General features: G+C 32.9%; 1 protein-coding gene across 1 annotated transcript; it reads right to left on the bottom strand.

Annotated features, from left to right (window-relative positions):
- Window positions 1-380: 380 nt before the first annotated feature.
- LOC131044875 (aspartic proteinase nepenthesin-1-like) lies at window positions 381-12,142 on the bottom strand. The gene is made up of 2 exons (XM_059210936.1): window positions 11,180-12,142; window positions 381-668 (listed from the first exon to the last, which is right to left on the bottom strand). The coding sequence occupies exons 1-2, from the start codon at window positions 12,140-12,142 to the stop codon at window positions 381-383; spliced, it is 1,251 nt and encodes a 416-aa protein (XP_059066919.1).
- Window positions 12,143-13,919: the final 1,777 nt, after the last annotated feature.

Raw genomic sequence — 13,919 nt, forward strand, 5'->3', positions numbered from 1 at the left:
GCCAGTCACTCACACCGATTGCCTCCATCATCATCCAACACCACTAGGCCACTTGCTATAATGTCATAGATCACAATCCATGAGGGCCATAACTTCCCACAGGTCCATGGGTACAAATGGTCATTTCAAAAAAAAGCTCGGGTTCACTTTTCTAAGATAAGCCATCTAACCAAAATCAAATTCATGAGGACTAAAATTTGTAAAATCCTTGAACAATCTAAACTTATTTTCCAAGGAGCCATTCACTCCCACATTTGAAAGCTTGTTAGCTTCCAAGTTTGCTTCTCGGAGGACATGAGTCACCTTAAAATCTTCAAAACCACCAACAGAAGTTGCATTCTTTGAACCTGCTTGTCTAAGTGCCACACCTCCATTCGGCCTCAAGCTATCCCGTTCACCATGATCTGAGAGTCTTCCTCCAAATGGAGTTTCTTCACTCCCAATTTCTTAGCCATGAGAATGGCTTCTAACGCCGCTTGACACTCAGCAATGTTGTTCGATCCATCCACCAATCTTTTAGCACCAATGGCCAGAGTATTGCCCCAATCATCTAGAGCAATTACCCCAACTCCAGAGACTCCTAGGTTGCCCCTCAAAGCGCCATTGAAATTTATCTTAATCCACCCCTTATCCGGCGGAGTCCATTCTGGAATTGATTCACCCTTACTCTGAAGATTAACCCTCCACAACCCATTAAGAGGCCAATTTAATTGGTCATTTTATTCTATATTAATATTTGGATAATAGTTTATTTACATTGATTTTTTTTTTAATTTCTTTCACGAAGTGTACGTTAAATTAAATTGGTTTACGACAATTTATTATTCATGAATATGAATGATTGACCTACTACTCACTATATCTAGGTGATGTGGGTTAAGCATTAGGCCTTCTCAAAAGATCACTAATCTTAATACAATAGTGCCTTTTTATTGTGAGGCAAATATTGTAATCATAAAGATCATAGATATTTGCCAAGAATAAATATATATATTCAACCTATTTGATTGATATTTTTTTTCTGTGTATCACATATGGTTCACTTATTATGTTTTCCATTCAGAGAGTCCAAAAATTATAAATCAAATTGTACTTCAACTTAATGTGAAGTAATATCAAAGCCATTTTGGTTTATTGGAGACCATATTTTTTTTGTGATTATCTTTCAAACCTAATTGTCTTCATTCTTAATATTGTACAAGACAATGATTTACTTTAATTTTGCCTATTCTTTCTTATAATTGTGAGCTTAGTATGCTTTCATATTATACGCACAAGCTTTACTTATTGTTTTGTTATCCTATTGATAATCCTCGGGACTTTGACTTGAATATATTTATCTTGTTATTAGTAGTGATGTCACCCATGGACATTCATGAGTTTGAATAGAACCAACCTTTTGGCTTCTCTAATTGCTACCACAAAACTCTCCAATTTCAAATTATCTCTCATTAAAAAATGTTTTGTTTTCTCTTTTTCATGTGCTCCATGCCTTCAATAGAATTTGTCTTGGATTTTTTTTAAAATTAATTTTAATTATGTGTCTTGGAATTTTTTGTTATTTTCAAGTCGCTATCGTGTCATTCAAAACTGAAATCTTGAAGTTGGTATCAAACCAACCAGATCATTATTCAAATACCTTGTGTATTGAAGCATCATCATACTTGCAGACATCACTATTGACATCAATGAGTTTGTTTGTACAAATATATTTATGCATAAGGAGGTGATCCATAATAATTCTATTCAAGGTAGTATAGCCAGGCACAAAACACAATTTGCATAACCTGGACAACCTTTCAAGAGTCAAAACATAATTGTAAGGCTAAGCAACAACATCGTTGGGACTATATTGATAACATCTCAAAAGGACAATGACAGGAAAATGATGGTGTGATAGGAAATTTGAATTGGCTTAGAAGGCAACAAGGGCTAGGGGAAGGGTATGGTTACGTGGAGGGGTCCACATGTAATATGCTGAGGTTGTTCACCTAGAAATGCATGGACCATGTGAATATCTTGAAAGAGGCCTCAATGATGAGATGACATCACGATGGGATGAAAAAGGTGAAATTTTGAAGCATTTCAAATTTAGGAAAGCCAAGGAAAGATTTGGTGATCTGGGATATATTAATTACTCATAAAAGAAAGTGTTGTCCACACAAGTAGGATATTATGAGAATAACAGAGAGTTTGGCAGAAAGTGTTGGCACACATTATGAAAATTACAACCTTTTCTATTACTTATGCTTCACTTCTGTTTCAATATGATTTGGGGTTTCTCTAAAAAATGTGTGGGGCTTTCTGCTATTGTGACTAAGTGTGATGGAGTGGGTGGGGACCCAATTTAAATTGAGCCAAGAAAACACAATGAGTTCAAAATTGATGCCACTATCTGGCACATTTTCTATGAGGGTGGTGTGTCTTAGTTCATTGAGAGCATCAATGACTATGATGAGGGCCTATTAGTTCAGTTTGCAACATCGTGGGTGGATAAAATAATTTTTTTTTGTGGAATTTCCTTTGAGATAATGAAGAGGTCATCACCCAGGCAATGGGATTACCAATATGGACAGGAAATGGGAAAAAAGACAATGAGAGCCTTAACTAATTTTTCAAGGGAAATGAGAACCCTGCTAAGCTACATGGTGGATTTGATAGAGAGAAACAACCATTCTCGTGGAACTAGGTATGTCTCATGATCATGAAGTATTTTCCCTTTGAAGGAATATTTAAAACCTTTTACTTTTCTCATTTGTTGATGCTCAACCACTTTAGGAATCAGAGCCTCATTTCATTTCCTTTTTTCCTTCTCAATTCCTTGGAATGTTTGATGAATGAGGTTGTTGAGAGTTCTAAGAGCTAGGGAAAGAAGCTTGTCTTTCTTTATCATGGCTTGATTTTTCACCTCTACCATTTTCACTTGGCTTTGTGTCCCCCTAGACAAATTGTAGTGTAAGGAGTCCCTCATCCTACTACTTTGCCCCCTACCAACCTTATAGATATCCCTAGCCCTAGCTCAAATAAATGAATCAGACTCCCAAGTGATATTAAAATTGTGTCCCAACCTGGGTCATCAAAATCTCCCTCGTTGCTTGAGAGTGAACAGTGAAACCCCAAACACAAGCCTCGATCTCTGCTACTAGCAACAAAAAAGGCAAAAACATACTCCCTTGCCTAAATGCCCAAAATGTCTACACTATAAAGGATTGAGGAGGAGGAAGAAGAGGGGGAAGATTTGAGAAAAAGTGAAAATACCTCTAGATTGCCCTTTAGGCTGGTCATCTACTCGACTGAGAAAGGATAGTTGAAGAAACTTGTGGATTATGAGACTAAGGATGAGGTGAAACTGAATAGTGAAGAGGAGAGGGAAAGGAAGAGTGATAAAATTGACAAAGGAGGAGATAAAGAAGAGGAGAGGGAAATATTTGTGAATAATGATAGCTCTATTCATATTTTAGAGAGCCCAATTGACCTCACTAAGGATATGATGCCTGATGAAATGGAGACGAACAAACTGAAAGCAAAAGGGACCCGTAACTCTCAACTAGAAGGAACCCATTTTGATGTAAGTTGAATGCCATGGAGTTGGAGAATATTAAAGCTAAGGTCTTTGATCTTGAAAGGAAATTGGGAAGTGTTTCCTTATTCAGTTTGAGGGTTATGCATAGCTCGACCACCTCCCTATGTTTAATGCAAAAGAAGATCTTGGGAGCCAACAAAAAAAAGGAGGGAAACTACAAGGACCTATTTAAGTTCCTTACTAAGGACTAGTCCAATGTTCTCCACCAGGTGGGATGGAAGTTCAAAGATGGTAGCTAGGGGTGTTTTTTCTTTAATTTTTGTTGTCGATGTTGTTAATGTTGTTTCTAATCGTAGAAGGCCCTCTATTAAGATTGTTACTTATTTTGATATTGTTTATGTTTATGGCCATAGGTGACTTGGTTTTAAGACTCTTAATAGGATTGATAGATCGTTGGACAAATAATCTAAAGAAATTAGTTCTTTTATGTGTTACTGATAGGTAGTTTTTGATATTAGCTAGTTGTTAATGTGTTGTTAATGTGCTGCTAATGCTCCTTTTGTTAACCTTATGCCCACTATGCTATTTTTATAGGGACAACACCCTTGTTTTGCTACTTTTTAATATAAAAAATATTGTTGGTTTCCATTTGGTTTGGAAAGATATTGTATATTTACATACTTAATTAATTTTTAACTATATGATCATTCAAAACTTCTAAAAGATAGAAGTTCATTTATGAAACTAGTTGCTCCAACTATTGTCATCCCATCATTTTCAATATTGTTTTAACTCTACCATCATTCTATAGACTTGTTAATTATCCATCTCAAATCCAATCTTGCACTAGAGAACTCATATTGATGCTATCTTTGAAACATCATAATATTTTTTCTACAATAATTAGTTTTCCAAACAAAAAATAACTACCAACAAGCCCTCAACTTGTGTCAAAAGGGGAACATCTATCAAGGAATAAAACATAGAGGAGGTTTTTTAGACATGTAGTTGCTACTACCCTAATATGCATGTAAAAATGTGGAAGTGTAGACAAGGTATGCAAAATATTTAATATAGTGCCTCAGGATATGAATTGCATTAAAAATTAATAGACATTATATATGATGGCATGACAAAAAATAAGCTTATCTTAGGCTCAATCTCTACCAAATGGATGAAATTTTTTGAAGAAAATAGTATCACGAGAGTTCCTCACACAACACAAAATGTAACATCAATATTGAAAGGGGTGAGATGCATAGAGAAATAGCACATCAAGCCATCTAAAGTTGTGTGGTTGACATTTGACCTCATTGGGTGTATACTTGATTTGAAACTTAAATGAAAGCTTTCCTATGGATGAAATATTAAACTTTCTTAAGTTGTTATTATGTCTCAAGTTTGATTTTCAAAGATCTCAAATAAGTATCTCCACTAGTGAAGGGATACGTGAAATTGGTCACATCCCTTGCGAAAGATATACCTTTTGTGCAATATGTGAAATTACTCATTTTGTGTGGTCTATAAGTTAGACAAGTCTTAGAAGTAGTCATATATACTTGTTGTATAGACAAGTAGAAGACTCTCTTATATGTTACTAATGTGTAAACTATAACATTATGATAGAAGCTTTGGATAGTATCACTATAGTCATAGATTATCTTCAATGATTGTAAGAGTATGTGCACTTTTAAAATTACAATTATGATCTCTTTTATAAATTAATTTATTAAGAGTTATAAAAAATTAATCTTTGACAATTGTCTTTCTAAGAGAGATTTGGAAGGCATTTCGAAAAAAAAATAAATTCTTTTTACAACTATATAATGTAGGTGAGTATTTAAGGATATTCTCTCTTGGTGAGTTCATATTTAAAATGACATAATGATAATTACAGGTGATGATTTTTTTGTAGCATATAGTATAATTACCTATTTCTCTACAAAATACAAGATGTAGGAAAAATTTTTAGAAGGACATTCCTAATTTGATATGGGGGAGTAAGATTTTTTGTAATTAATTATCTGTGCATTTCAAAGCCAAACTTTCTTCAAAAAGGATATCAAATCTTTTCCTCATGAATTACAAGCTCAGATGTTAGCTTTTATGGTGAAAATTGTCCTTGTAATCATGTTGTTCAACAAGTGTAATTATATTTTTAATGTAATATAAGATGCATTACTTCTTCCAAGACATAACATACATTAGCGAGAAAAGTTATGTGGCATATTAGGATTTGTGGCATTGATTGCAAGAATTTACTACTTTGACGCCTATTTTATTTACTTATATGATTATGTTAATGCATGTTGCCTTTGTAAACATGATGAGCGCAACCTAACATGGCTTTGGAACCATTTTAGAAATTAGGATCTTAGGTTATTGATTATTAAAATAAATATAAAATAAATAAAATGAGGATTATAATCACATATATCAAACACATTACACAATATTTACATGGAAAGAATCCCTTTTGATTAAAAAACTCCATAAATTATCATTCCATCATAAAATAACTACAAAATGATCTATTAAAACATAGACTGAACCAAAGAACACTTATCCTTACTTCCACATGACCAATAATACCTTATGTGTATATTGATAGAACTCACTACCTCTCTTTGAATTCACACACCTTCTCAATGAGAGGGAACCTCCTTAAATATAGAAGGGATGATGAAATACTTGAAGGGTTATTATTCACACCTGTTATAGACTACCATTCATAAATACTCAATAACCTAATAGTTATGAGCCCTTAATGTAGAATCTCTTGTATTGATGGTCGACACTTGGTAATGAATAATGAAGATGACCCAAAATCATTGAACAACATTATCCCATTAGGAAGTGTTAGTGTATAACCATGTTTAGGTGCTTAGGTGGCTTGTACCCATGTCGTCTTGCTCATGTGGCAAGTTAGGTACGTTGGTAAGAAAGATATAACTCCACCCCTCTCATATGTACTCACTTATTCTTTTCATTCATCTTCATTTGTTTGCAATTCTCTTTCTTTTGTTGTTTCTATTCACCTAGTGTTCTTGGAAAATTCTCATAGGAAGAAACAAATAGAAGGATATATGCAAGATGTCTTACCATTCCTAAAAAGAATATGAGGAAAGAAAATAAAATATATGTGATATCTTTGAAGTTTACTCCAAGTATTACCATGTGGTGTTGAAAAGTTCTGGAACCTAATTAGAAATCTCGAGCCTAACGAATGAAGATGGAAATCTAGAACCTCGTGAAAACAAATGTATAACATGATCCAAAGATGAATATTAATTAAGTCCAGATATTACTCAAAAGTTTATAACCCAATGCCAAACTATGACAAATAAATAGGTGCAGAAAAAACAAGAGGGTATGAAGTTGTTCTTATGACATCTAAAGAAGATGATGTAACTCCACAATTTTTTAACATTAAAGAGAAGAAAAATATCCTTAATAGTGTTCTTCAAGTCCACTATATAAGATTTTCAAAACAAACTTACGATAATATTTGTCAAGTATTCATCCCGAGTAGTTGTATTTGTAAGATGACGAATCTCCTATTGCGCCAAATCATTGAATGTCAAAGATGTTGCAACACTGGTGATTTTCCTTTTTTCCCTCAAAATTTGTCTAATAAAATGATGAAGAACCCATGACATCTAGTTGAAGAGGAATTGATTTGGTTATCCATTAGAAGATGTTTCAACTCATCAATTTATTTTGAATAACATTGATATACTTGTATACACCTAAAATTGGCTTGAGAAAATTAATTAAATACATGTTATTTAATTAATGTCTAATTCCTCTATCTATAAATTAATTCTTTAATTTATTTATATGATTCATGTCATTTATTCTTTTTATCCTAAAATCATTTTCACATCATTTACCAACTAATCCCATCATGCCACATCGAATTGCCACATCAACATGTGTCTCATATAATAAAATATTCTCAAATATTTAATTGCTCAAATGTCTTCAACAAATTGAAGAGACACATGGCATTGCAACCAATTGGGAGGACACTTGGCATTCCTTTTTCATCTCCATCCTCCACATAGCACTTGGTTCCTCTTAAGGAAACATGATCCACTTTTCTCTCCAACTTCTTCATCTCCAACCCTTCATCATTTCAAATCAAATCTTGACTGTCCATCTTTGCCACCTAGGACATGAGCCTTGGAAAATCTAGAAATAAACTCTCATTTGTACAAATCAAGGTCTAGAAATAGCTAATAAGAATAGAGAGCATTGAGCATTCCAACATTTTTAGTAGTTATCAAGTAATCTTTGAGCATTTTGCATAGTTTAGCATAGTTTTTATCATCTAGCATAGATCAAGGAAGCATTCTAGCATAATGTAGATCAAATTGCATCTCATCTAGATTAATATCATACATTGTAGGAAGAATTTCTTCCATATTCAATCTTGTTCTCTAGGTTGTCATTTTGAAAGCCACAAGTTCATAAATCTGAAAGCTAATATGGCTTGATAAATCCTTGGAGATAGAGGACAATAGGACATTCACAAGAGGGCTGAGTTTGAATTTCTTTCTCTTAAATTTGCTTTCAATTTAGTTTCATTGACGTATTTAGAGTTTTAATTTGATTGACACTTATTTTGGTACACAGTACCCATTTTTCGTGCAATATGTGCATTTGGGTTTCTCCTTCTTAGGTAATTCATCTTTTGAGGATTCAAATTTTAATTGTATTCCATATTTGTGTGGCTTATTCTTTTTCTTCTTCTTCTATTTTTTGGAGTTCCTTGATTCTTTTGGTTGTAAAGTTCACTAGCCATCAATAAATGTGACTTAGAAGACTTAAATATGCCCATTTGGATTAGCTTCCTTTATTATTGAATTAGAATTTTAAAAATTAATCAAATGAAGAAATCCTACTTGTCTTCCACATAATGGGTGTGAAATCATAAAATAAAATAATATATTTGTTACCATGTTTGGATAGAATATTAATAAAATCAATTGTGTTTCCTTTTGTATAATACCACATTCCTTGAGTTTTGTTCTTAGATCATTTAAATTTGAGACATAATCTTGGATATATTGTCAAAACTCGACATTCATACCATGAAAGAGTTGGTATAAAAGCTTTATGAATGTTAAATTCCTTTAAATTATCATAACTTTTAAGTTGTGATTAATTTCCTTGCAATAAGCATTTTACTAGAAAATCATACTTTTTTTTATGAAGTTAATCTACACTAATTTAATGAATGCGCATGCATAAATATATGATGCAATCTTGCATCAACCCAAAATATTTTTCCTTTCTGTTTTGTTTTTTATTTGTAGTTTCAGTTTTCCTTTCCGTGTCCCAGTTTTGGCTCACCAGATCCTATGGAGTTGGATTCTATTTTAAGACTTGATGATCTTTCTTACTTTTAGACCACATCGCATTTGGATCACTTTTTGGCAAGATATCACTACCGGTTTCCATGATAGTTTCTTATTATCGGTTGCCTGAGACCTATTCTGGTGATCTACCAGAACCCATTCCGAAGCTTGCGAAGCCTTGGATGCTGATTTATATGTTCCTTGGCGTGTGGCCGACCTTTTCCCACGATCTACATTTCATCCTTTGGATTTTTCGGAGGAATCTCTTGGTGGAGGCCGACCTTGTTTATTTTGCACATTAGATCTTGCTCTTGGGGTTTTGATCCCTTTTGGGCCGACTAGATCCTTTTGGATCGATATATATATTTGTAATCATGTTTTAGAATGGAAGCAATTAGAATCAATCAAAGTATCAGATAGATAGACTGTGCCTAGAAGATAGATCTTTCGATTCAAGGTCCCGGTTGTGACCTATTCTACCAGGCCTATGTGCCGGTATGTTGTAGCCTGGTTGTTACCGATTGGGTGTAATCGAATTTCATGCAATAAAACTATATGTTCTGAATTGCCTCCATCATATCTGTGTGTTTCCATTGAGTTTACTATTACTGACCAGTCCAGATTGATCTCTTTGAGGTCCCTCCTCATCGGTGACTGCTTCAATATATATCAACCTAGATGAATTCAATAAAATAATTGGGAATGATATGTTGAACAAGTTATTTTAAAGAGTAAAAGAGAGAGAATAAGGCACTTAGCTTATGGGTCGATGATGGTGTGAAAATTGATGTAATAAAAAAATTCACTCCTCAACTTATTGTAAATTAATGCTCTTAGTTTGATATGTGCCTTAAAGGGTATATATTAGTTTTCAAATTCTCTATGGGCTGAATTTGTACCTTGTAAGATCAATGCAATCTTACTTGTGGGAATATCTTGACACATGAAACCAATATAACTCACAAAAACAAATCTATTGATAATAGATATATGTGACCTATTTCATCTTGATATATGCACTAAGCTGACTTTTGATTATTGGTGGTTTTTTGAAATACATTGTGAAAATTGTCGAATCACAAGGGCCATGTTATTTTAGGTTGACCCCTTTGATTGGACCATATTTATGGTCTGGCGAGAATACATACATGTGTCCTTGTTGACTTTGATGTAGATTAAGATCTTTTAGTATTCCAAATTGAAAGATTCCTAGAATGATTCTTAACTTTAAAGCATATGATTTTTAGATCTACTTGGTTGCAAAATGAGGCACATAAAATGTCTTTAAATGTCAATTGTGCAAACATGTACCAAGTTGACTGACAATTCCTAGCGAAATAAGTGGGAGTTAAAAAAATTCAGAATTTAGAATTTTGTGACTACTTGGTGTGGGATCATTGATACAAGCAATGCTATTTATGTAGGACATGAAGGTGTAGATATTGAGGTGATAAATCAACATTGGAGAATAAGGGTAAAGATAATTGTGATAAATGACAATTGAAATGTGTGTTAGTTTGATCAGATATGTGAAAATATATGTCCAGAATGAATGAGAGATTCAAGAACACACCCAACATTATACATAAATGAATAATTTATCAATATATAATTATATTAAACCATTCTATCAAAATAAACTGAAAATTATGAATATACAAATTCAACCATTACAAACACATCAACAATATAATGAAAATGCTAATGATCAACTTAAAACTTTAAAACTTTAATTGTGAAATAGTCTAATTTTAGCTCCAAAATGTAGAAACCTACTGATTCCTTGGATTAACAAATGAAACACATGCAATCAATCTAATTGCAATCCAATGAACACTTCAAACCTTAACAAAAGTGTAAATGGAATTCAAATATAATTTCTTTAACATTCAAATTTACATTTTTATAAGATTAAACATTTTTCATGAATCAATGTAATTTATATAAAAAAAAAAGATAAAGATTTTGTAGCCCTAATAATTGTCTATGCACATTTGATTGTATCTATCATATTTGTACTCATTCTATTTGAATAGATAGAGAATACCATTTGATATTAAATTATGAGAAACTACAACATGAATGGGCTGCTATATTGACTGGAGAGTCCAGAGTTTAAGGCTCTGGAAAACTTCGTGCAATCATCTCACATGGAATTGCAGTTTGCAGGTGCAAAGGACAGACTCATTTTGGAAATATCATACAATATATGAAAGTTATGTTGTTGTATAGAACCCATGATGGAAAAACCCAGATGGCTTGGAACCATAGTAAAGCACAACATATTGTTTACTTGGATCAAATAGTTTTCCTTAGGCACACTGTAATCTGTTCTTCCCTGAAAGTGAAATGTTATATCAGGAGCATTCACATTGCTATATAACTGGTAGCACAAATCCAGGCCAAGCTTAGAGCCATCAGCAAGAGGAAGATTGATTGCAGATTGCAAGGCATTTCTCAAAGGATTGTATGCTCTGCTATCTAAATATGTAAGTTGTGACCCTGAGTCAATTACTAACCCTCCTCTTCCATTAGGGCTGAAGTCAAAAACACCCTTTGGCAAACCCAACAAATTGCCTCCCACACTGATACCATTTAATCCTACATAATAATAAGAAGCTCTTTTCATGACAGGGTTTTGTATCAGTGGGGTAGATTTCATGTTAGAGACTACTGAACTCTGTAAGTCTCCAAATATTAGATGAGATGTTCCAGATCTGTTGGGGACCAAACAATAGGAGAACTTGTGGTTGATCCTGGAACCCAATTGGGAGACTAATGACAGTGGACCCCTGCCAAGACCTATTAAGCCCACTCCCTGAGGAATTCCATGGATTTCATAGCTGCAGCCCAGTGTTATATCTGAAATGCTTCCTGAAGAAAATGTTAATGTCTCAGACAACAAAATACCAGTACTAGAACTGTTTCCATACCCATATGAATAGTGGTATTTGCAACTACCAGAAACACATGATGAGGGGATGGATTTACAAAGTGGGCTCTTGCAGGAAACCTTGACAGGGCAGCCATTGTTGTCATTTTTGCATTGATAAGAATTACAGGGCACCCATATTAGGTCACTACCTGTATCAATAATGGCAAGGGATTTTACTGGAGGTGTGCCCACTCCAACCTCCACCATATATTGATTGGATTCAACATGCACAGATGTTTCAATCTCATTCAACTCCCTCACATTCCTTGACAGATTGTATTCATATACAGTTTTAACAAACTGATTTGAGCCTCTGTTCATCAAGCTTACATTGAAACTGAAATGAGTACTGCTACATACCTGACTGATACAACATAGAGCAAAGACCAACATCAACTTCATATGCAGATTCATTATGAAACCCACCCAGACTTGAATTAGAGCTCTGTAAATGTTGGAGGTTGTTGATAAAGCTCAGCATCTATGCATTTATATAGGGCTAAACTGAAACATTTATCAGAGGATTATGGATTTGATGTTGCTGGTAACTTGTATGTTGATTAAAGTGTTTATGGTTGGAAGAATGTTTGAACAGATGAATCTATCAAAAGAGAATTTGTGCAAACTTGAATAGAAAAGACTTGGTACAGATTTGCAACTACCAAATTCCAATTGGGAATTCAAAATAATCAACTGTGCGGCTCATCTACCATCTAAATAAATTATCTTCTCCACATCATTCCAAAATGAGGCTGGCTGAAATAAACATTTTAAGGATAAAGTTATGTAATTTTTGGTTCAACCATAAATTTCATAGCACAGAAGAAAACAACATAAGACAATTATTTCCTTCAATTATATCGCTCCTTTCTTGAATTAGATACGTGTCCCCAAAAATACATAAATTTTAGCTGCAGAAGTTGTTTGAAGTGAGGAAATTTGTGAAAGGAGTGCAATAATTTTAAACTCTGCACTTCTACTTTTTTTGTTTTACACCATTTTGTATGGTGCGGTTTCAGCACATACGTTGATTATTATGGTATTTCTATTAATTTTGTTTTTTAATTGGCTAAAAAAAAAATAGAATTTTATTTTTATTTAAATAATGTTTAGTTTACATATTGTCATTTTTTAATTTTTTTTTGGTGGATATTTAATTTGTAAGTAACGATATATGAATTTGAAATCATGTTCAAAATTTAGAATTTCATTTTAAGTTAACTCTTAGTTAATTATTGTTTGTTGATTTTAAGTATGGGATATTTAAATTTGTACGTTAAGATATAGTGCAAAAATATGAATCCTAATTCATTTGAAGCACGAACACATAGACAGATCATCTAACAAGAGTGAAAACATAGATTGCATTAAAAGATAATGTCATCATAGCATCAACATAGACATCTCGTATGGATATTTGGTGTATCTTTGATCTTTGTTCCAATACCATCAAATTGGATTGAAAGTTTGTCTAAGGAGAGAATCATTGAATAGCAAATCCCTAAGGTGTTTGACAACAACATCGATCTTCAAACATAGGTTTCATACATCATGCTACACATATTCCATTTTTCAAAAAGGCTAATATGTCATTTTGTAGTACAAAGTCTATGATACTAATTTTGCAAGTGTTAAAAATGATTTAAAGTGATAGATAATAAATTTAGTGGTATGACATCTTTCGTTAAACTAATTAGTAAGTACGAGTTATAAAAATAATTTGTGAAGTACCATTGATCACAAGTTATTTGACATTTAACGTAGAGATAAATATCTTTATTTATTTATTTATATGTACATTTATAAATATTTGTTTGTAGTGTAGTTTATCCCAATTTCAACATCTAGGTCATTTATTGATTATTGGTTAAATGCATTACCTCCAAGCGAATAGTTTAATTCCCTTACACTATTTTAAAATTATATGTATACAATATTAATGTATAAACGCATGTGTCATTATGTTTTTAATAAATGTTGTATTTTATATATTAGTAGAGTATTAAATTTCTTAAAGGATCTCTTCAAATTATCTAAATTGTGTTAATGACTAAGATAATATTTTCTCTAAAATGTGCTATTTCGATTAGTCATTAAT

The sequence above is a fragment of the Cryptomeria japonica genome, chromosome 1 (assembly GCF_030272615.1).
Source record: "Cryptomeria japonica chromosome 1, Sugi_1.0, whole genome shotgun sequence".
NCBI classification, from domain to species: Eukaryota; Viridiplantae; Streptophyta; class Pinopsida; order Cupressales; family Cupressaceae; genus Cryptomeria; species Cryptomeria japonica.